Raw genomic sequence first — 22,976 nt, 5'->3', positions numbered from 1 at the left:
ACAACCACTTTACAATAGTGCATCTAACTCTTTTAAGGGGGGGGGGGGTTAGAAGGATTACTTTATCCTATCCTAGGTATTCCTTAAAGAGGTGGGGTTTCAGGTGTCTCCGGAAGGTGGTGATTGACTCCGCTGACCTGGCGTCGTGAGGGAGTTTGTTCCACCATTGGGGTGCCAGGGCAGCGAACAGTTTTGACTGGGCTGAGCGGGAACTGTACTTCCTCAGAGGTAGGGAGGCGAGCAGGCCAGAGGTGGATGAACGCAGTGCCCTTGTTTGGGTGTAGGGCCTGATCAGAGCCTGATCAGAGCCTGAAGGTACGGAGGTCCCGTTCCCCTCACAGCTCGTAGGCAAGCACCATGGTCTTGTGGCGGATGCGAGCTTCAACTGGAAGCCAGTGGAGAGAGCGGAGGAGCGGGGTGACGTGAGAGAACTTGGGAGGTTGAACACCAGACGGGCTGCGGCGTTCTGGATGAGTTGTAGGGGTTTAATAGCACAGGCAGGGAGCCCAGCCAACAGCGAGTTGCAGTAATCCAGACGGGAGATGACAAGTGCCTGGATTAGGACCTGCGCCGCTTCCTGTGTGAGGCAGGGTCGTACTCTGCGAATGTTGTAGAGCATGAACCTACAGGAACGGGTCACCGCCTTGATGTGAGTTGAGAACGACAGGGTGTTGTCCAGGATCACGCCAAGGTTCTTAGCACTCTGGGAGGAGGACACAATGGAGTTGTCAACCGTGATGGCGAGATCATGGAACGGGCAGTCCTTCCCCGGGAGGAAGAGCAGCTCCGTCTTGCCGAGGCAAGCATGTTAAATGCTTGTATTGCATTATTATGGTTGTTTTATTCGACAGAATAGTGTTCTGTTAACTATTGTGTGTGTGTTCTACTGAGGATGGGCCTCTATGAGATAACACTGACAGAGGAGATTTACGATGTCTCTGGGTGATAAACCTAAAGAGCATTCCAGAGAACATGAGGTAATGGTTCTGTGCTATGAAGTACCAGGAATGAGATTATAACCTCGTTTTAGGGACCAACTGAACGATAATTTATAGCAAATGCTATCCTGCTACGGGATACTCCTTTCCATTTATAAAATCTTATTTTGTGAATTGTTCCTAGTATCTGTTGTTTGTTATGTCAACTAGGGGGATGCATCTTTGCTATAAAAAGATCTCAGTAGCCACTGGGTGTCACTTTCAATAGTTCATTAGAAATGGTGCATCATTGAAAGTCATTGCTATTGCAAAGCTCTTATTATTAAAGATGTCGTTTAAGTATAACTCTGACTCGTGTGTTACGTTTAACCTCTCTCATTTGGTAGTACAGAATTAACCACCACATGGGAGAGGGGCATTCTTTTTACCAAACCACTGTCACGGTTTTCTAAAATAGAACCAGAAGCAGACCAGGACAAGGAGAGTAGGACGAAGGTGAGTATTTATTTACAAGTGTAAACGTAGAGGTAGAAAGATCCAGGTGGCGGAGCGGGCAGCGGAGGTGAGTTGATGGGAGTGAATAGGCAGATCCAAGGGAGTAACAGAAGCCACCGACGACCAGGCAGGGATGGGGTGAGTGTTCCGGGTGAATGACTGTAGACAGAAGACAACGGAGGTAAGTTCAAGGCAAGCAAGACGTACAAAACAACAAAACAAACTCTATCAAACTGGAGGCTGATACGCTGGCACAACATACTGTTCATGGCTAACGATCCGGCAGGGAATGGATGTCAGGTCCGAGCTTATGAAGTGGAGAGGTGATGATCAGGACCAGGTGTGCAGATAGCTGATGGGATACAGGTGCGGGTAATCAGAGATCTCCCAACTAGCTACGTCGCCCGGCAACCAGACAGGGTGCGTTCCAGGACACTGGAAAAACACTCCAGGACAGAACACAGGCAAAAACAGACTCAGGAAGCGGGATTCGTGACAACCACATGACCTTTGTTTGGAGGTGTTCAGAACAACAACAAGAATGACCCTCCTGCCGCATGATAGGTTCCTCCTGTTCTTTTCATGACTGTATTTTAAATATTACTGAGCTACAATTAACGTTGAAAAGAAGATATCACCCCTCATTAGAGTAACAGTAAGGTAGTATTAGCTGGAACAGGCTAAATGAACGGACACCAAGAGTAGTCAGAACATTTAATGATGTGGATAACCAGTTACATTTTTGAGTATTAGAAGTCATCAAGTCAAACAAATGGTAGATGGGCATGGTACAGCATTGTTAGATGGAACAGCATTGTTAGATGGTACATCATTGTTTTAGATTTTCATTGAGTATTGCACCGTTCTGCCGTATAGCTGTTAGTTCTCTCAGCTTTCTCTCTAGCCTCATGTTCAAGTTTGTTTTCCTTCCGTTTATTCATCATCTCTTCTTTCTCTCTCAGGATCTTGTTCTTCTCCTCTTCAATTGGTCTCTCAGCCTCCTGGAACATCTCAGTGGAGTAATATCTCCCTCCATTATTCATGACCATCTTGTTTATCTTCTCAAGCAGCTCAGTGACCTGGGAGCGATTCTTATCTTTGTTTTTAAAGACATGATATCCCCCATTGCATTGAGAAATTAAACTTTCCAAAACTGGATTTTTATGCAGGAAGTCTTCAATTGTTACGTCCTCATCATCAAGAAGGTCTCCATGTGTGAAGAGAACAATGGCGTATTTCGATGATTCATCACCAAATAATCTCTTAATCATGTCCACAGTGTTCTGCTCCTCTTCAGTGAATATTCCCAGCTTGATCACAACCAGGAACACATGGGGACCAGGAGCAGAGAAAGGGATGCACATAGTAATCTTTTTCAGTGCCTCCTCATTGGAAAATGTAGTACCAAACAAACCTGGGGTGTCGATAACAGCTACACTTTGCTCATCCACCTTCCCTCTTGTCTTGTCACAGTATTTTGTCAGAGAAATAGAGGATAACCTTGACCTGAAAGGTTTTTTCTTTGTCCCCACAATGGTGTTTCCCGCTGCACTTTTCCCAGATCCAGCCTTCCCGACCAGAACAATCCGGAGCTCCTCATTTTGTGTCGGCAGTCGGAATCCTGTTGGATAAGAAAGACACTTGTTACCCTTTAAAGAGGTCTAGACTGCATTTACCACTTGTTAGTACATTTCAAGGAACAGCTAAATGTTTCAGTTTCACACTTCTTCTTGACACAAAGCAGTACTTCATGGTGTGCACAAAACAATCTGTGAGCATCGCCTGTACAGATGTAGGATCTCAATTTGAGTGCATGGGCCAACCATGAAGGGATTTTGCTTTACCATGTCATCAGAATCTTAATGTTAAAGCACATCAATACATATGGCTTGCTGGATGGTAGAGTACATTTAATTATGTAAAAGGCTCACAATCTGTGTCTTGCTTTGACACCAAAGGATGAAGGAGAATGGCATGGAGACAAGCATCCCATTGTAATAGAACAGAACGGATGGACAGTTTTATCCCCAATCTCATTCGCATCAAGGGTGGTGTGAAATTATTAAACATGTTATTTCTCCTTTCCCTGTTCAAGTAAATATGTTTTTTAGGTGTCGTGGAACATAACATCTTCTGTTGCCAGCAAGCTGGTTAGCAAGCTGCCCACCAGTTCTGGTTTGTATGGAAGCAACCAAGTCAATAAGTATTATGTAGAGTTAAGGGTTTAGCCAAACTCTTTTTCTTTTGCAAAGGTAGCAACAGCCAAAATAGTCAGTATGCTGGCAGAGCTTAAATGCTCCAAAGCCACAGGCCTGGATAATATTCCTGCAAGGTTTCTTATAGATTCTGCTGAGCAAATTGGCCCTTGTATTGCKCATATCGTTAATCTCTCTCTTGAACAAGGTACCTTTCCCAGGGACATGAAACAAGCTAAAGTTATACCTCTGTATAAGAAGGGGATAAAGTCTGACCCTGGGAATTATAGGCCTGTATCTATCATCTGTGTAACATCAAAGATCCTGGAGAGAGTTGCACATGAGCAAATGTATGAATATGTTAACAAACAGGGTCTAATGTACGATTTTTCATGAATCCACTGATTCATGTCTACTTTACTTGACTGACTTCATCAGGAAAGAGATTGATGAGGGAAATCTGTGTGGAATGGTACTGCTTGACCTACAGAAGGCCTTTGATACAGTTAACCACTGTCTCCTAATCTCCAAACTGGAGGCACTGGGGTTAAGCAGTATCCCTCTAGGCTGGGTATTTATCAGGAAGGGAGCATGTAGTATAGGTTAATGGTTCACTGTCTCAGGCAAAACAAATGAGTTGTGGCATTCCGCAGGGGAGCGTGCTTGGGCCTCTGCTGTTTTTATTGTATATTAACGATATGAAAGATGCTTGTTCTTGCCATTTTTTCTTTATGCGGATGACTCTACACTTCTGGTGTCTAACAAAAGTAAAACTATGCTGGAGAGCATACTTAGGACAGAGCTTACTAACATTAGCAAATGGCTTGGAGATAACAATCTATCTCTGCACTTAGGGAAAACTGAAGCAATTRTTTTTGGATCCAGACCTAAATTGTATAGGTCGTCTGAAATCAGAGTGGAGTTAGRGGGTGAGGTGCTGACTACTAAAACCTCTGTTAGCTACTTGGGATGTATCCTTGATGGAAGCTTGGGAGGTGTGAGMATGGCCAATAAAGTGCTAGGGAAGATTAATGCCAGGACTAAGTTTTTGGCTAGAAAGTCCAAGATGCTTGATAAGGACTCCATTAAAGTGCTAGCAACTGCCCTCATTCAATTCCATTTTGACTATGCTAGTACTTCCTAATTTGGGGGCTTATCTAAACTTATGAAGTGGAAGCTCCAAATATCCCAGAATAAGCTGATCAGGGTAGTATTGAAGGTAAGTCCACATACTCACATTGGCAGGAGCTGCTTTTAGGAACTAAACTGGCTGCCTGTTGAGGCTAAGGTGTCCCGGATTAGACTAGGTTTGGTTTACAGGAGTATTTATGGTCCTGTGCCCAGATATCTAAGTGATTACTTTCCTCGTGTTAGGGATGCACATAATCACAGCACCAGATCAGGTGTTGCTGATGTGTGTGCATACAGGTTCAGGAGTAATGCTGGGAAAGGTACTTTCTTGTATACTGGAGCCTCAGAATGGAATGAGTTGCCTCTGCCCATAAAAACATCCTCCTCTCTGGGCAGCTTTAAAAATCAAGTAAAAATATGTTTGATGTCTTCTGTGCCCATATGAATAACCCCTATGATGTAACTAGAATGATGAGATGTTCTTCCTCTCTGTATTTGTTTTATTATTTCACTGCCATACTGTGTTTAACTGTGTTTGATCTTGTCTAGCCATCTTGTCTCAAGAGGACCACAATGGAAATAAGTCCCAGACTTTTATTGTTGTGTTATCCTCCGATGATTTTATTTCATGTGCATGTATGGCTTTTTCAAGTTTTGTGTGCTTGTTTTTTTAAATGGTCAAAATTATTAAACTAAACAAACTAAAAGAGTGATCATTGTTCCTGAGGAGGGATTGTTGAAATGACTAATGGGACTTAGAGAATGCTGTTAGTTGTTCTATAACTAAAGTGGATTATAGTTAGTGATTAATGTTTTGGGTTAGAATGGAACTGTGACTGGAGCAGGATTAGAATGTGACTGGGGCGGAGATTTGTGTGGTAATAATTAAGGAAGTGGTTAATAAAAGTCCCTGGGGAATGATACCAACTGTTCTTATGTATATTGTTTAGCTGTCCTCCTCTCGTAGGAGACTGTTGCACAATATGAGACTACTGTGAAGTTGAATTGAACATCCCACACATACCAGATCATGGTGAGAGTAGCAGAGATAGTGTTGTCATTTCAGACACTATTGTCAACTTTCAATGAGGAGTTCTTAAAGAAGGTACACCTTGAAGAATAGCCACAGATCACCGAAGTTGAATTTTCACTATATAATAGCCATTCACATCTCCTGGAAGAGTGTTAGCATTTAAAATACAGTGGGACGTCAGAGTTTTGTTAGTTGAATACTCTTCCAACGCACCACAGGACTCACTCCACAGGAATGGTAACGGGTGCTGTTTAGTCCATCACCAAATTAGTGATCTGGCACATAATGGGAGAGTCTATTTGATTCTATCATTCTGGAACAATTGACCTATGTGTTGCACGTGTGTACAGAGGAGGGAAGATAACTGAGAGCACGGGCTGAATCTGGAAGATCGAGTGGGCTGAAATAAATAATTCTCTCAACAATCCATTCTGACATCTCACAATCTTAAAAAAAAGGGTGATCCTAACTGACCTAAACAGGGTTTTTACTGGGAATAAATGTCAGGAATTGCAGATGAAACTTGATTTAAACTGTATTTGACTAAATGTATGTACAAATGGTCCGGACTTCAACTGTAATTTAGATGATTAATTTCAGCACCAATCTTGCATTGTGAGAACGTGGAGAATTTACATTAATATCATTTTTCTCATCAGGTAAAGAGACTGTACCCTTCAAATCCCCCTCCTCACACATCCATGTGATTAGTTCTATAGAATCAATAAGAATTGATAACTAGTTAAGGTTTAACACACTTTGACACCAAGATAATACTGAGTAGTGTATTCCTTCACTATGGTAGAGGGCTGTTGTAAGCCAGTTGGACTTTGCTTTCCATTTTCCAGCACGTGCAGACAGTGACAGATACTGAGTTACCATGTGCAGTCAGAGAGAGTGATGTCATGTGTGAAGAGTGTGGTATGATGTGTGGTTCTGCCTGTGACAGCGTGTGGAGACTGGTAATGATGTTGGCTTGGTCCACAATCCTCGGTGGCTGGCTCCACTAACAGCAGCTGATTGTGTGTCCACTGAGTCAACAGTCAGCGTGGTCTGGATCAGGAAGTACTAAGGGAAAATACATTATTGTCAGGACATAAGTTTAACTCCAGAAATATACTACAAGGAACTAAAGAGAAGTTGAAAAAAAAGAAAAGCCAGATTGTAATTCCTTTTATGTAGGAAGAAATAAGCTGAAGCAGAAGTCAACAACAGAGTTGTAATGTAATGTAAAAAAAATAACAAATCCAATGGACAACCTAGAATTTGTACACAATGCAAAGGCTTTAAAAGTACTAAATCAACCGCGTGACGTTGGACTCATTGGGTTATAAGCAAGAAAAGCAGACGATTCAGGGCCACTTGCCGCAGGGTTTGGCACTGCTGGCTTTGCCTCGACAGCTGCCAGTTCTATGTGGAGCCAACAGTGTGCCAAATACGACAATTGGTTTTCTATATTCATTATGGCAGCAATGTTGGCCGATTGTTGGCTTGCGATATAATGCCAACATATATTTCTTCTTTGCTCTCAATATTTTTCCTCTCATATCTACATGTAACCTTTATTTAACAAGGCAAAGTCAGTTAAGAATAAATTCTTCTTTACAATGATGTTCATACACATGGCCAAACATATCAATTTCACTGTTTTATTTTAAATTTATTTTAACTCCCTGTTTGCACATTTTCTGTGCCCTATGGTCAATTTTATTTAATCTTTTAGATTGTGTATCAATCAATATATGTTGTACTTGCTGTTGTTGCCCTACATGTAAGTAAGCTTGCATTGTAAGTTGTTACTCTAGTTCTTGCATATGACAAATAAAAACAGACTTGACAATGGATTGCACCACAACCCCTTTTTTTTGGTGCTATATAAAGTTAACCTATTTTAACTTCTTATGGCTGCAGGGGCATATGAGTAGCTTGGTAAAGGTGCCCATTTCAAACGGCCTCGTACTCAATTCTTGCTCGTACAATATGCATATTATTATTACTATTGGATAGAAAACACTCTCAAGTTTCTAAAACCGTTGAATTAATATCTGTGAGTAAAACAGAACTCATTTTGCAGCAAACTTCCTGTCAGAAAGTTGAAAAATCTGAAATCGAGGCTCTGTTCCAGGGCCTCCCTAATCATTTTGCTTGAAATCTATTAGTATACATGCACTTCATACGCCTTCCACTAGATGTCAATAGGCAGTGAGAGAAGAAATGGATGTTATAGCTATATCTATGGTCAAAAGAGAGGTCTTGGAATGACATGACCCCAATTTCCTTTGTTCAGGAAGGCGCGGGGTAGGACATCGCATTGGCTTCTGAAAAGCTTTCGTTATTGACGGCAATATCTCCGGCTTTGATTTTATTTGATAAATGTGACAATATCATCGTTAAAGTATGTTTTTCAATATAGTTTATCAGATTATTGAAAAGTTTTTCGGGATTTTGGCGTGTTCCGTTCTCTGCGTTTGGTGGTGATGGACAGCTTCGCGCCACTTGGCCTAGCTTTGGTTGCTAAATTGACAGACGAAGAGGACATTCTAAATCCAACAACGATTGTTCTGGACAAAGGACCCACTTGTACAAGATTCTGATGGAAGCTCACCAAAAAGTAGGACCCATTTATGATGTTATTTCGTATTTCTGTCGAAAATGTTTACTATTATATTCCGCCAGATTTTGGGCGCTGTCTTGCTATAACGTAAGCTGTATGTCGTACTAAAGTTATTTTTTGAATTCTAACACGGCGATTGCATTAAGAACTAGTGTATCTTCATTTGCTGTACAACAAGTATTTTTAGTAAAGTTTAGGATTAGTTATTTGGTCAGAATAGGTGAGTGTCAAAAATATATCCGGAGATTCTGGAAAATAGTTGCTACGTTTTTCACAATGTATAACCACGGATTTCAGCTCTAAATATGCACATTTTCGAACAAAACATAAGTGTATTGTATAACCTGATGTTATAGGACTGTCATCTGATGAAGTTTGTCCAGGTTAGTGAAAAATTATATATCTTTTGCTGTTTTTTTGCGATCGCTAACTTTGCTGCTGATAAATGGGTTGTTTTTTTGGCTTATTGTGGTAAGCTAATATAATGCTATATTGTGTTTTTGCTGTAAAACACTTAAAAAGTCTGAAATTGGCTGGATTCACAAGAGTTTTGTCTTCATTTGCTGTACACCATGTATATTTTCATAAATGTTTTATGATGAGTATTTAGGTATTTCACGTTGGTCTCTGTAATTGTTCTAGTCTTCGGTGCTATTCTGATTGTAGCTGCAATGTACAACTATGATTCATACCTGAAATATGCACATTTTTCGAACAAAACATAGATTTATTGTATAACATGTTATAAGACTGTCATCTGATGAAGTTGTTTCTTGGTTAGTGACTAATTCTATCTCTATTTGGTCAGTTTTGTGCAAGCTACCTGTGCTGTGAAAAAAATGTCTGTGCTTTTTTGTATTTGGTGGTGAGCTAACATAAATATACGTGGTGTTTCGCTGTAAAACATTAAAGAAATCGACATGTTGGCTGGATTCACAAGATGTTTGTCTTTCATTTGCTGTTATTGGACTTGTTAATGTGTGAAAGTTAAATATTTCAAAAAAATATATTTGAATTTCGCGCCCTGCACTTGGACTGGCTGTTGTCATATTGAGCCCGACTTAGGCTTGCAGCCATAGAAGTTTTTAACTACCGTTTGATATGTGTGCTTGGCTAGTGTTATATTATAGCTAGTTACCTAGCTAAATAATGTGTGTTAGCTTGGCAAACATTAGCATGTAGCTGATGTTAATGTATAGAAGAGAAGGTAGAAGAGTTTCTGCCATTTGCCATTTTTAAGTAAAGTCTCCTCTTTTTAGTTTTGTGTTCCAAATCTTAGTATCACAAACATAACTGTTTAAGTAGGGCATGTCATAATAATGTTGTATGCCATTCCCCTGTTGACCCTCCTTCTGACAGTTGGATATGCTCCTCTCTATTACCCAACATACAGCCCACAGTGATGGAGAGCTGAAGGCCAGCAGAGAGTTTAGCAAAAGATGGTGAGATCTCTTTTTGTATTTCCACCTCCTGACCTAGTCAGCAATTATAATTATGCTTTAAAAGTTTGTGGTATTATTAGCTGAGACATAACCAAATATCGAGATCTGTATGGAGCCTTAGTTATCCAAAACTGAGATAGTGTTTGTGTTTTGATATTGGAAAAAAACTGTTACTAGTTTTTCAAGTGGCTATTCAAATTAGGTGATTGGTTAATATTGACATACAATATGGATATTGTATGTCCAGGGCGGGCGGCAGGTAGCCTTGGCCTTGGTGGATCGAATCCCCGAGCTGCCAATTTTAAAATCTGTTGTTCTGCCCCTGAATAAGGCAGTTAACCCATTGTTCCTAGGGCCGTCATTGAAAATAAGAATTTGTTCTTAACTGACTTGCCTAGTTAGTAAAGGTAAAAAACAAATGATATGTTATGGTCACTTTTCGGTTGTCTATTTGGTTACAGATTGACTATTTGGGATTGGAAGGTGCTGTGATGTGAAAGAGTGTGTGGCGGATCATGGCACACACCATGAACTGGAGGGTAATCAATGAAAACGTGCCCTTCAGCCCTTCAGACCGCAGCTCAAAGAGATAGTTAATTGTAAGTTAATGTTCCCTTTTGGGATCCCTAATAAATACAAATACAAAATATTTGACATGCATGCGCAAAGGTTAATGTTTGCACATGATTGGCCAGTTTAAAATGACACAATTTAAGTTACTACAACTACAGACCTTGCGCCATGATAATGAGATCTTTCCAGCTTGTAAAATAATTTCTGTGTGAGTTAATTTTTTCTTGTTGCCAACTTGCATCAAAATTCCATAAGATGCTCAGGAGACGAACCGCTGCTTCAGGTAAGTTACTCAACCAAGTGATAATATATATATTTTAAGTGTCTTCACCATTCTATAACATGGCATATACAGTTGAATCAGAAGTTTACATACGCCTTAGCCAAATACATTTAAACTCAGTTTTTCACAATTCCTGACCTTTAATCCAAGTAAAAATTCCCTGTCTTAGGTCAGTTAGGATCACCACTTTATTTTAAGAATGTGAAATGTCAGAATAATAGTAGAGAATGATTTATTTCAGCTTTTATTTTTTTGGCCCTTCCTCCTGACATAGCTGGTGTATCTGAGTCAGGTTTGTAGGCCTCTGCTTGCACATGCTTTTTCAGGTCTGCCCACACGTTTTCTATAGGATTGAGGTCAGGGCTTTGTGATGGCCACTCCAATACCTTGACTTTGTTGTCTTTAAGGTATATTATGTCCGTTCGGTTGTCATCTGGCACATTCTCATCAATGATAGAATGACATAAACTCTACTGTGGAAAGTCTACACATCAGAGTTATCGGATTCACATGGAATTGTTGTTCAATTCAAATGTTGAATATGAAAATTATTCGTGATGGGATGAAATGTGATTTTAGCTTAAGAAAATTGAGAATTGGGTTTTCATGAGTGAATTAGGCCCAACTCAGTGGCCCGCCCACATGAAGAGACCTAGGTTGTAAATTATTAAACACACCCCTTTTCTCCCTCCACTATATAAACCCTTGACGAAAATGTAACCTCCTGTTCCGAGGATGTGAGGACGACGGTCCGATGGAATGGTTCAGATAATAACTACAGAACGAAGCCAACATCAGCATGAGCTTTGGATGCGAATGGTATGATCTTTGAACTCTTATTCACTACAGAAGTGATAACTCCTAGACGTTGAGTTAGCAACAGCAGCTGCAAATGTAAATTAGGAAGAACAGACAAAGTATCCCGATTACCACCCAACGACGTTACTACAACGTATTCAATTTACCAGCAGAGTCAAAGGACAAAGGACCCGGTTGGGCAACATTGCCATCCATCTACCACCAACCTACCGAAGCGCAGCTCAAAGTAAATATTTATTGCATTTCCTTTTCCAACGGCGTTAATTTAGAATGGATAAGATATTGTATTTACGATAGCACAGCTTCGCCCTTTGTTCCTCAGTCTTCCCGCTCTTTCACTCAAACCCAGCCCCTTTTCTTTTGTGTAACAAGCAGTCATATCTGTTCCGCCCGCTAGGGACGTTTTCGATTTAGCCAAAACTAAATACGAGGTAGTCCACTCCAAACTAGATAAATCTGTTGAGTTATCTACAAACAGGAGCGCGCAATTTGATAACATGCAGGCAGTTTTGTTGAATGTTACTCAGAGTAACAATGTTCTACTCCAAATTCTGCAGACCAAAGACGATCAGTTGATGAACACAATGACGAAGTTGGATGGCAAATCAGCAGAACTCATTGAAGTCGCTGACCAAATGAATGATGAGAGAACTCGGGTGATGAAGATGGAAATCTTGATTTCTAAGCAAGCGGAAGAAATCTCATCACTGAATCTCTCGCTCCGTACTCAAGACCTCTATCTGCAAGCCATGACACTAAGTTTGAGACCGAAAGGAGCAAGTGCGACACTCACATGTCCAAAATCAGTACTCTAAGCGCTCAAGTGGACTCTGCAATGCAGCAGAATATCACCCTTAGGTACCATCTGGAGGAAGTCCAGAATGGCCACTATCCATCCAAGCAACCGGAGCCCGGTACTCAAAGGAGTGAAGACGATAGGTTTAAGACATTGCCTCCATCATGTGTCCCTCAGTCTTCTCCTCTTGGCCATTCGGCACTGAGTAATATGGCACCTCTTGGCCAACAAAGCCAAAGCTTGGCTTCTCCTCTTGGCCTTTCGGCCCCACTTTCCCCACAGGATGAAGCCAACCCTCTCCGCCCGCTTGACGCGGAATACCTTGAAAAACTCGTCAAGAATTTCCCCACCTTTGACCCCGTTCCAGGTCAGCCAAACGATACTGAGCCGTTCCTAGCTGACATAGAGGACGCGTTGGATGGCTACCCGAACGCTACGGGTTCTGACAGGGTTTACCTGTTTAAGAGAACGTCGAATAGACATGTGACAAGGTTCATTCACCTACAACAGCAACACGTGCTAAATGACTACKCTAAACTTGCCACAGCTTTGAAATTAGAATTCAGTGGTTCTGCGACTCACAAACACGATAGCTCACTGACTAACACGGTCAAACAAGCTCGGAACGAACACCCACAAGCTTACTATTATAGACTTCGTTCAGCTTACTTTGGCCTACTCACTGAAACAGGCATGGAAGACCTGTTACCATTTAAACAAATGTTCCTGTCGAACATGTATCCTACCTTCATTACCTACTTAGGCCCTGCAGCCCACGTTGGCTTGCCTATCTTACAACTCAGAGAGCTTGCAAGCACAGCTTTTGAGGCATCAAAAGTTAACTTCTTGCAACTATAGGGGGTGCTGTTCCGCATTAGCATATTTGTGTCTCCAAATTAAACTGCCTCGTGCTAAATTCTTGATCGTACAATATGCATATTATTGTTATTATTGGATCGAAAACCACCTTCTAGTTTATATAGAAGTTGGAATTTTGTCTCTGGTGGTACAGAACAATTTCTACAGCACTTTTCATGACAGGGTTCAGATTTCAGAAATTTTTACCTCTGATCTGGGGTCTGTTTATAAGGCGACAGTGAATGCTATGAAGAACCGACACTGCCTACGTCTTCCTCTGGGTGTCTGTACGTCATCACGTTTTCAATGAAATCGATGGGACGTTCACAGCCATTACAAAAGACCAAAATGTACAGAGACCTCCCTTTCTCAACGTGCGCCTGAAGCGTCAAGGCCATCGGACCTGCCTCGTTCCAAATCGTTTTCTAACCAGCAATATTCTCCGGTCATGTTTTCAGTCGTTATAGTTGTTAAAAACATCATAATGTAGTTAATTTGAGCCGTTTTATATCAATTTATATCCGTTTAGTGCGATTTTGAGGAATTTCTTTGTTGTGCGCTCTGAAAGTTTGGACACGTTTTAGGGTGTCGCGTTGGTGGTGGACATTTCGAAGGACAGAGGACATCTATCGACCAAAAGACGTTATAACATAGAAAGGATACATTGCCAAGAATCTGATGGAAGAACAGCTCAAAGTAAGCAATATTTAATATGATAAATCGTGTTTCTGTCGAAATATTTTAAACGCATATTTCGCCATTTTGTTTGGTATAGCTTCACTTGGCCAACCCTGTATTGAAAAGTAAGGATAATTTTAAAAATGTAAATCAGCGGTTGCATTAAGAACTAATTTGTCTTTCGATTGCTGTCAACCCTGTATTTTTAGTCAAGTATATGATTAGCTTTCAATTAAACTAGATCACTCTGATAGATGACGTCAGACATATTGAGGCTTGATTTCCTAGTATTTTTATTGTGTAACCACGGTTTTGTTGGCTAATATGCACCTTTTCGAACAAACTGTATATGTATATTGTAAAATGATGTTACAGGAGTGTCATCGGAAGAATTCTGAGAAGGTTAGTGAAAAAATTAATATATTTGGCGGTGATTACGTTATAGCGCTCTTTGGCTGGAATCGATGCTCTGGTAACATTTGCACATGTGGTATGCTAACTTATCGATTTATTGTGTTTCGCTGAAAAACGCTTAGAAAATCTGAAATATGGTCTGAAATCACAAGAACTGGGTCTTTCCATTGCTATGCTTTGTCTATTTTTATGAAATGTTTTATGATGAGTAAATTGGTCATACAACGTTGCTCTATCTAGTAATTCTAGTCGATTTGTGATGGTGGGTGCAATTGTAAACTGTGATTTCTACCTGAAATATGCACTTTTTTCTAACAAAAACTATCCTATACCATGAATATGTTATCAGACTGTCATCTGAAGAGGTTTTTCTTTGGTTAGTGGATATCAATATCTTAGTTGAGCCGAATTGGTGATAGCACCTGAAGGAGTAAGAAACTGATGGAGTTAGAATAGTGGTGTATTTTGCTAACGTGTTTAGCTAATAGATTTACATATTTGTCTTCCCTGTAAAACATTTTAAAATCTGAAATGGTGGCTTTATTCACAAGATCTGTATCTTTCATCTGGTGTCTTGGACTTGTGATTTAATGATATTTAGATGCTACTATCTACTTTTGAAGCTATGCTAGCTATGCTAATTAGTGTGTGGGGGGGGTGGGGGGTGCTCCGGACCCGGGGTAGAGGCTCGGTGAAGAGGTTAACAACGCTAAGAGCCCTGACCACTCGGTTTTGAAGTTTGACCAGGAGCACTCACTCCAGCTAGAGGGTGCATTATCAGGTATTGGAGCGTTGAGAGATGACGCACAACAACAGTTTCTACCACGAAACCATAATTCCAATAACCTCCGCGGTCTAAATAACTGTAAAGTACGTCGCAATCAACATGACTACCGCTACAATCGACCTGTTCGCTACGTTCCTGCACCCAACCCACAMAAAGTGTCAGAGCACAAGGGTAACAAAGGGTTGAAGGACAATCAAAACGTAGACCAATGTTCTCCAGAAGTACACTACGTGAAGAACTAAAGCGAGAAACATTTRAGAAAAGGGTAAAAGATAAGTCACAAGGACTAGACAGGGAATTACTGGACACCAGGTCCGCATTAATTAACACCCATAGCAAGGACGTTAAAATTCAAATCTCTCCCGCTCTCACTCAAKACCCTATCCAGGGCACGCTTGATCAAGAAACAAGCCCACGGGCTTTGTCTATAGACTCTGATACAAAGGTTGCGAAGAAAAAGATCAAACGCTTCGTTAAAGCCAAGCCCACTCAAAATCKGAAAAGTCRATCTGCTTCCACCTTGAACAGAATTGACACATTACGTCGTTGCGATCGACCACTACACTTTGTGGGGAATATGTCCACTAAACACGAATCGAAATGACCATACCTGGAAACAGTCCTGGAGGACTGCTTAACTTGTCAYGCGCTAATTGATTCGGGTGCGACAATATCACTCATCTCTCAAACAWTGTTTGATGATCTAAAAAGGGCTTAGAAACATTGGTTAAAAGTGGAACGATGCAACACTACACTTTGAGGGGTCACTCAGACTACCTTGCCTCTCACATTGAGAGTCATGCTGAAACTACACTTCAAGGACGTATCGCTCGTCCACCCTGTGTATGTTACCAGCCTTGAAACTGTACCCCTGCTACTTGGAGCAGACTTGATGGATCGGTTRCTCCCATTGATGGATTGGAAAACCAACCAGGTATGGTCACAGGCTACAGTGCCTTCTCCACCGAACACACTGTCTTACCCTAACGCTAGCTGCAACGCAGTCATTCACGAGGGGTATCTGTCGAAAGCACCCCTTGGGAAAAAGACGTTTAGAAAACACTTGGTGCAGAATCCGATCCAAGGAGATATTACGATATCTCAACACATTCCATCAGCCAATCTGATTGACAATTMTTTTCATGATTTCGAGCCAGCTGTCTCTGTGAATGAGCAACTTCCCTCCTCCTTGCAGTCATGCAATACGGTAGTTGAGATGAACTTCTCTTGCCCTTCAGACACTTCCGCAAGCACTGCGGCCGTCGCAGCAAGAAAAACATTGATGCGCAGAGTATACTCTGCTTCCGATGACACACCTTCCACTTTGTGGGGGACTGTCAACCCTAAAAATGACACTAATGGCGTCAGTCCAGCAACTAACCCGATGACTCCCACTGGTGAAACACTTTGCGATATCACAGACCGATATCCTCGTCTCGGTTTGCAGGTACTGAAGAGGTTGCCACACGCGGACGCAGTGGTGACTGACAGACCTCGACAGCCACTGAGGGTGTTGAAGCACAAACACCAGGRGATTTGGTTGAAAGGTTACAGCCATTCTCATAATAACGCGGCCACTGACAACTCGTACATAGGGTCTGAACCTTTCGTTTGCGCCTCGGATACCAACACCACATGCTGGTGAGGGGGTCCCGAGACACAAAGGGGGGGAATAGTAGCCCAGACCCATGATGAGCTTTTTCGAGGCCGGTGGGGGGGGTCAAGACTACGGACAACACCGTACGAGGCCGCCAGAGCATAAATCAAATCTAGTTGTAAACTCCCCTTTGAGAACAGTGAGGAGCAGACAGGCCCCTAGACGGGGATTATCTTAGAACACATCTAAGATATTATTGAGGTGTACCACACTGGTCGTAAAGGAAGTCCTTGTCCACCTCCAAAACAAATGGCAACAATAATCATTCCTTGCCATGTGTAGTAGTCACTACAAGACAACTAGTAAAATGCTCTAATCATGTATTCCTGTAGGATAACATTTCAGAATAAATCGGTAGGACAACTGGCCCCCTTGAGTATCAGTAGCAATACCACAGTCAGTCCAGCAACACTCAGTAAGAGGATTAGTAACCTCACAATTAAATTGCTATTGATAATAGCAACATAGGAGTCACTCAGAGTGCAGCACTGGGAAGGGAATCTCCATTGCACTCTTTCAATGGTTATACATGCCACTAATAAATAGAACCCTCCGTTCAGGAGAAAAGTTATTAGAAGTCATGAACCACGATCACACCACGTAAGACTGGTCTAATACTTAGAGTACTTCCGTCATGAGGTTAGCTCCTCTGTGGATAACATAGCTATGAAGTATACTTCTTCATACCTACCGCCACTACAATAGTGGAAGACCGTGACTGGTAGTAAAACCACTACAGGCTCCCTCGACACCAATTCTGACTGACCTCCAGKYATTGACCTGAAAATTACCTGACTACGTCAGACTCATTCTGAACAAGTTGTAATCTGCCARGATACTTGGTTTCCTTCCCTTGACATGTGTGCTTGBGTAAGCATAAACTCACATGCACAACGGAACATCCAATTAGGATTTATGCTAGGATCACTTAAGGGTCCGAGCAAAATACCAGCCTTAGTAAAGTTGAACATTTATTTTGAGGCCTTTAACTCTACAGCTASAGCACTCACCAGTTTTCTTCTCAGAAGTCCATAGGTCATCCCTGTAGACTGCCCAAAACTAGTGCCTTACAGCTGTAGACTTATCATATAGTTATCAACTTAGGATAGTACCCTAAGCAACACCCCGCAAATTAGGAAAGCCCTAGATATGACATTGGACAATGCCATGATAGGGTAATTTTGCCAAGACCATGGACGTAGATAGAATACAGTCCAATTAGATGGTTAGGGTGGCATAACTATATTTTGTTTTGTTTATGCTTTCATTCATTCTGTTTCATTTTCTTTGGCACGTAGAAAGTGATAGAGCCATAAACAACTTCCCCATACAACCACAACGCCACTCATTTGCCACAGCGCCGCTCATTTGGGGGAAATGTAATGATATATTTCATGAGTGTGTGTGCGTTGTTAACATCTGCCTAAGTTACTGCCCAGATCTTCCAGTCTGGACGACCAGACGACGGGTCCGGAACAGCAATCCCAATCCGGACATCTGCTACCCAGCCATGGAGCAGACTTCTTCATTTGCAGACACCCTACCCGGGTTGACCACCAGAGAGGGGACTGCAACGGCGATCCCAATATGGACATCTGCTGTCCAGCGATGGAGCGGACTTCATTCGCAGAAACCCTACCCGGGTCGACCACCAGATGGGGACCACAAGATGGTCCACAACCAGGACAACCCACGGTCATTTTTATGTTGGTTTGCAACATGCAGGTTAATCACAAGATCGAACCCAACATGGGGGGACTGTCATGACGTTGGCCTGGGGGTAGGTTTATGACAGTCATAAATACCTCTTCCCCCCTTTTTCCTCTCTCTACCTTACTGATGTGACATTAGAAAATCCCTTGGTTAACATAGAGATTCTGGGAACATCAGAAGTTGGGGGGAAATTAACTATATTCTGGTAATCCGACCAACTGAACATATGCAGTGGTACTTAAGGTATATTATGTCAGTTCGGTTGTCATCTGGCACATTCTCATCAATGATAGACTGACAAACTCTACTGTGGAAAGTCTACACATCAGAGTTATCGGATTCACATGGAATTGTTGTTCAATTCAAATGTTTGAATATGAAATTATTCGTGATGGGATGAAATGTGATTTTAGCTTCTAAATTGTAAGAATTGGGTTTTCATGAGTGAATTTGGSCCGACTCAGTGGCCCGCCCACATGAAGAGACCTAGGTTGTAAATTATGAAACACACCCCTTTTTTCCCTCCACTGTATAAACCCTTGACGAAAATGTAACCTCCTGTTCCGAGGATGTGAGGACGACGGTCCGAGAATGGTTCAGATAATAACTACAGAACGAAGCCAACATCAGCATGAGCTGTGGTTGCGAATGGTATGATCTTTGAACTCTTATTCACTACAGAATTGATAACTCCTAGACGTTGAGTTAGCAACAGCAGCTGCAAATGTAAATTAGGGAGGAACAGACAAAGTATCCCGTCTACCACCCAACGACGTTACTACAACGTATTCAATTTACCAGCAGAGACAAAGGACAAAGGACCCTTTGGTCGAATTTGTGATAGCTACCTATGCGGTAAAACAATGGTGAAAATATGCGGTTGAGTCTTTTGTTATCGTGGTTAGCTAATAGAAATACATATTGTGTTTTCGCTGTAAAACATCTAAAAAATCGGAAATGATGGCTGGATTCACAAGATGTGTATCTTGGACTTGTGATTTCATGATATTTAGATGCTAGTATTTACTTGTGGCGCTATGCTAGGCTATGCTACTCAGCTTTTTTACTGATGAGGGTGCTCCCGGATCCGGGATGGTGACTCGTGAGAAGTTAATGTGCTAACTACTGTACTATACAAATTAAAAGACAATTTCAGTATTTAGGACACTAATCATATAAATATTTTATATATTATCTTTTGCTTGTGAATAAAATGTACAAATCACAGTCCAACCCTGTCTTTATTGTTGTGTATTTCTTTCACAAGGGCATCTAGCACAGAGAAGGTGTCTCTTGGATTTTGCGGCAAAAATGACGCTTTATTATGGCAGACCTCCGGTTTCTTTATGGCAGTACGGCCTTGTTCTGGCTAGAATAAGGGAACCTTTGCTGAGTTTTGGGCTAAAATGTCTTTACAAGGTGGGTCGATTCTGTCTGAGGCACTGCTGCCGCATCTGGGCCACTGCAGGGCCCTAATTCCAAACCACATATTGGCCACACAAAAGTGGACGATGGGGGCCAGGTAGGGCCCAGATACATTTTGCTGACTGAGAGGCACACCAACTCCTTGATATAATGACWCAGAGGTGTCGAAGAAAACCATGAACTCAGATATTATTATTATTATTATTTTTTAAGATAATTAATTTCAGCACCAAACTGCATTGTGAAAACTGGGGGATTTAGCATATATTTCTCATCAGGGAAGAAACTGACACAATCATTTTGATTAGTTTATAGAATAATTTTGACAACTAATTAAGACTGTATCATCTGCATATAAATGGTTAAGAGAGCTTCCTACTGCCTGAGCTATGTTTTTGATGTAAATTGAGAAGACCGTGGGGCCTAGGATTGAGCCTTGGGACACTCCTTGGTGACAGGCAGTGGCTGAGACAGCAGATGTTCTGACTTTATRCAGTGCAGTCTTTGAAAGAGGTAGTTAGAAAATCAGGCCAAAGACCCCTCAGAGACAMCAATACTCCTTAGCCCGCCCACAAGAATGGAATGGTCTACCGAATCAAATCTTTGGCAAAGTCAATAAAAATACCAGCACAACATTGCATCTTAGCAGCACAACATCTTTGAGGACCTTTAAGGTTGCAGTGACACATCCATAACCTGAGCGGAATCCAGATGACATACCAGAGAGAACACTATAGACATCAAGAAAGCCAGTCAATTGATTTTTTCAAGTTTTTCCAACATTTTTGATAAACGGGGCAAAATATAAATAGGCCTATAACAGTTAGGATCAGCTTGATCTCCCCCTTTAAAATAAAGGACGAACCGTGGCTGCCTTCCAAGCAATGGGAACCAACCCAGAGATGAGAGACAGGTTAAAAGTGTCAGCGAAAGGCTTGGCGATGATAGTAGCACCAACCTTAAAGTAGAAAGGGTCTAAACTATTTGACTGTGTTTTTTGGGGTCAAGTTTAAGGAGCTCCTTTAGCACCTCGGACTCAGTGGCCKCCGGCAGGGAGAAACTTTGTAGCGGGGMAGGGGAAAAAGAGGGAGGAGCATCGGGGCTAGTCGCATTAGAAGGGGTGGGAGATGAGGAAATGTTGAACGGGCAAGGAGGCATGGCTGAGTTAAATAGGAATTCTGACTTAATTGAAGTGGTGAGTTCAGCCATTTGCTTCTTGTCAGTAACAACCACATCATCAAGTTGATGGGACATGGGCAGCTTTGAGGAAGAGGGTTTATTCTCCAGGTYTTTAACCGTTTTCCAGAACTTCTTGAGGTTAGACCCACAGAGAGACAACTGCTCCTTAAAGTAACTAACTTTGGCCTTCCGGATAGCCTGAGTGTGCTTATTTCTTATTTGCCTGAACAAGAGCCAGTCAGCCTAAGAATGTGTATGCCAAGCCTTTCGCCAAATGGAATTCTTGAGGTGGAGTAACTTTCAGGATTATTTGTGAGGATAACGTCGAGGACAGTAGCCTTTTCTGGGTGTTGAGTCATAGCTTGTGGGATTGGTAATAATCTGAGAAAGATTTAGGCAGTCCCATTGCTTTCGGACGTGGTTAGGAGGTTTAAGCATGTCCCAGTTTAGGTCACCTAGCAGGACAAATTCAGACTTAGTGTAAGGGGACAGGAGAGAGCTTTGGGCAGGTARGGTACAGGCCGGTGCTGTTGGAGGACGATAGCACCCAGCAGCAGTCAACAAAGAGCCATTTGAAAGTTTAATGCTTAAAACGAGCAAATCAAAATGTTCGGGGACAGACTTGGTGGAGACAACCGAGCACTGAAGGTGATCCATGGTAAAGATTGCCACTCCCCACCTTTGGAAGAYATGTCTTGCCGAAAAAGGTTATAACCAGAAAGGTTAACATCAGTATTCAAAAAACTCTTCCTTAACCACGTCTCAGTAATGACCAACACACCTGATTTGGAGCTGTGAACCCATACTTTTAATTGATCCATTTAGGTATAAAGCTTCTACTGTTAAAGTGAGGAAAACCCAGGCTTTTACGAGARCAGAAATCAGTGAAGCCGATATCAGAGCACAAGACAGATTTGAGGCTAGCAACAGCAGATGGTTCAGGGTGTACATGCACAATTCCAGATATCATCAACATTAATACAATCAAGGCACGGCAGAGGACAGGTAGAGCTCAGCAGTGTTGATTTATGACAATTGAATGTGTATTAGATGGCAACAAGATCATATTGTACAGCAATTTCATCAGGTAACATGAATACAAAGCAGACTGGAGGTGGTTAGAACAGGATGGGAGGACAAAAGTCTGTGTAACAAATAAAGAGTCAGAGTCCCGAATGTGGTAACAAACATAATCTGTCCCACGGTTGGGTAAACAAGAACGTTAATAGTTAGAGTCATTTTGATAACTAAGGTTTAATAAACATTGACACCAGAGATATTACTTAAGCAGGTTAATTCCTTACTTGTGGTGAGGGTTGTTGACGTCAGTTGACTTTGCATTCCATTTTCCAGCACAGTGCAGACAGTGACAGTGTACTGTTTACCACATTGCAGGTCAGAGAGAGTGATGCTGTGTGAAGATGTGGTAGTGATGTGTGGTTCTGTCCCTGGACAGTGGTAGGAGATCTGGTAATGATGTTGGCTTTGGTCCAATCCTGGTGGCTGGCTCCAGCTAACAGCAGCTGATGTGGTGTCCACTGAGTCAACAGTCAGCTGGTCTGGATCAGGAAGTACTAAGGGAAAATACATTATTGGCAGGGCTATAGTTTAACTCCAGAAATATATTACAGGAGGAAAAGTGGAATAGTAGTTGAAAAATAGAAAAGGCAGACTTGGAATTCCTTTTGATATGTGAAGTGTAACGGTTTTCTTCCAGGGGTGAAGGAGAGGACCAAAGTGCAGCGCGGCTAGTGTTAAACATGTTTAATAACGAACAAGTGAAACACTACAAACAATACAAAATAACAAATGTGCATAAACCGAGACAGACCTATCTGGTGCAGACAATCACAGAGACAGGAAACAAACACCCACAAAATCCCAACACAAAACAAGCCTCCTATATATGATTCTCAATCAGGGACAACGATTACCATCTGCCTCTG

At 41.8% G+C, this 22,976-nt stretch overlaps 1 protein-coding gene across 3 annotated transcripts; it reads right to left on the bottom strand.

Annotated features, from left to right (window-relative positions):
* Positions 1-1,403: 1,403 nt before the first annotated feature.
* On the bottom strand, positions 1,404-22,611 carry LOC112076527 (GTPase IMAP family member 9-like). 3 transcript variants are annotated; one of them, XR_011477770.1, is made up of 3 exons: positions 22,335-22,611; positions 1,696-3,054; positions 1,404-1,592 (listed from the first exon to the last, which is right to left on the bottom strand). XR_011477770.1 is itself a non-coding variant. In XM_070441363.1 (2 exons), the coding sequence occupies exons 1-2, from the start codon at positions 22,369-22,371 to the stop codon at positions 2,279-2,281; spliced, it is 813 nt and encodes a 270-aa protein (XP_070297464.1). In that variant the 5' UTR covers positions 22,372-22,611; the 3' UTR covers positions 1,617-2,278. The 3 variants fall into 3 exon arrangements, 1 of the variants encoding a protein (XP_070297464.1); XM_070441363.1 differs by lacking the exon at positions 1,404-1,592 and having other exon boundaries at positions 1,617-3,054; XR_011477771.1 differs by lacking the exons at positions 1,404-1,592; positions 1,696-3,054 and adding an exon at positions 6,843-6,860.
* Positions 22,612-22,976: the final 365 nt, after the last annotated feature.

Source organism: Salvelinus sp. IW2-2015, unplaced genomic scaffold, assembly GCF_002910315.2.
Source record: "Salvelinus sp. IW2-2015 unplaced genomic scaffold, ASM291031v2 Un_scaffold3812, whole genome shotgun sequence".
Classification (NCBI taxonomy): Eukaryota; Metazoa; Chordata; class Actinopteri; order Salmoniformes; family Salmonidae; genus Salvelinus; species Salvelinus sp. IW2-2015.
The sequence above is the reverse complement of the archived record's forward strand: the minus strand, read 5'-3'. Positions and strand labels throughout refer to the sequence as shown.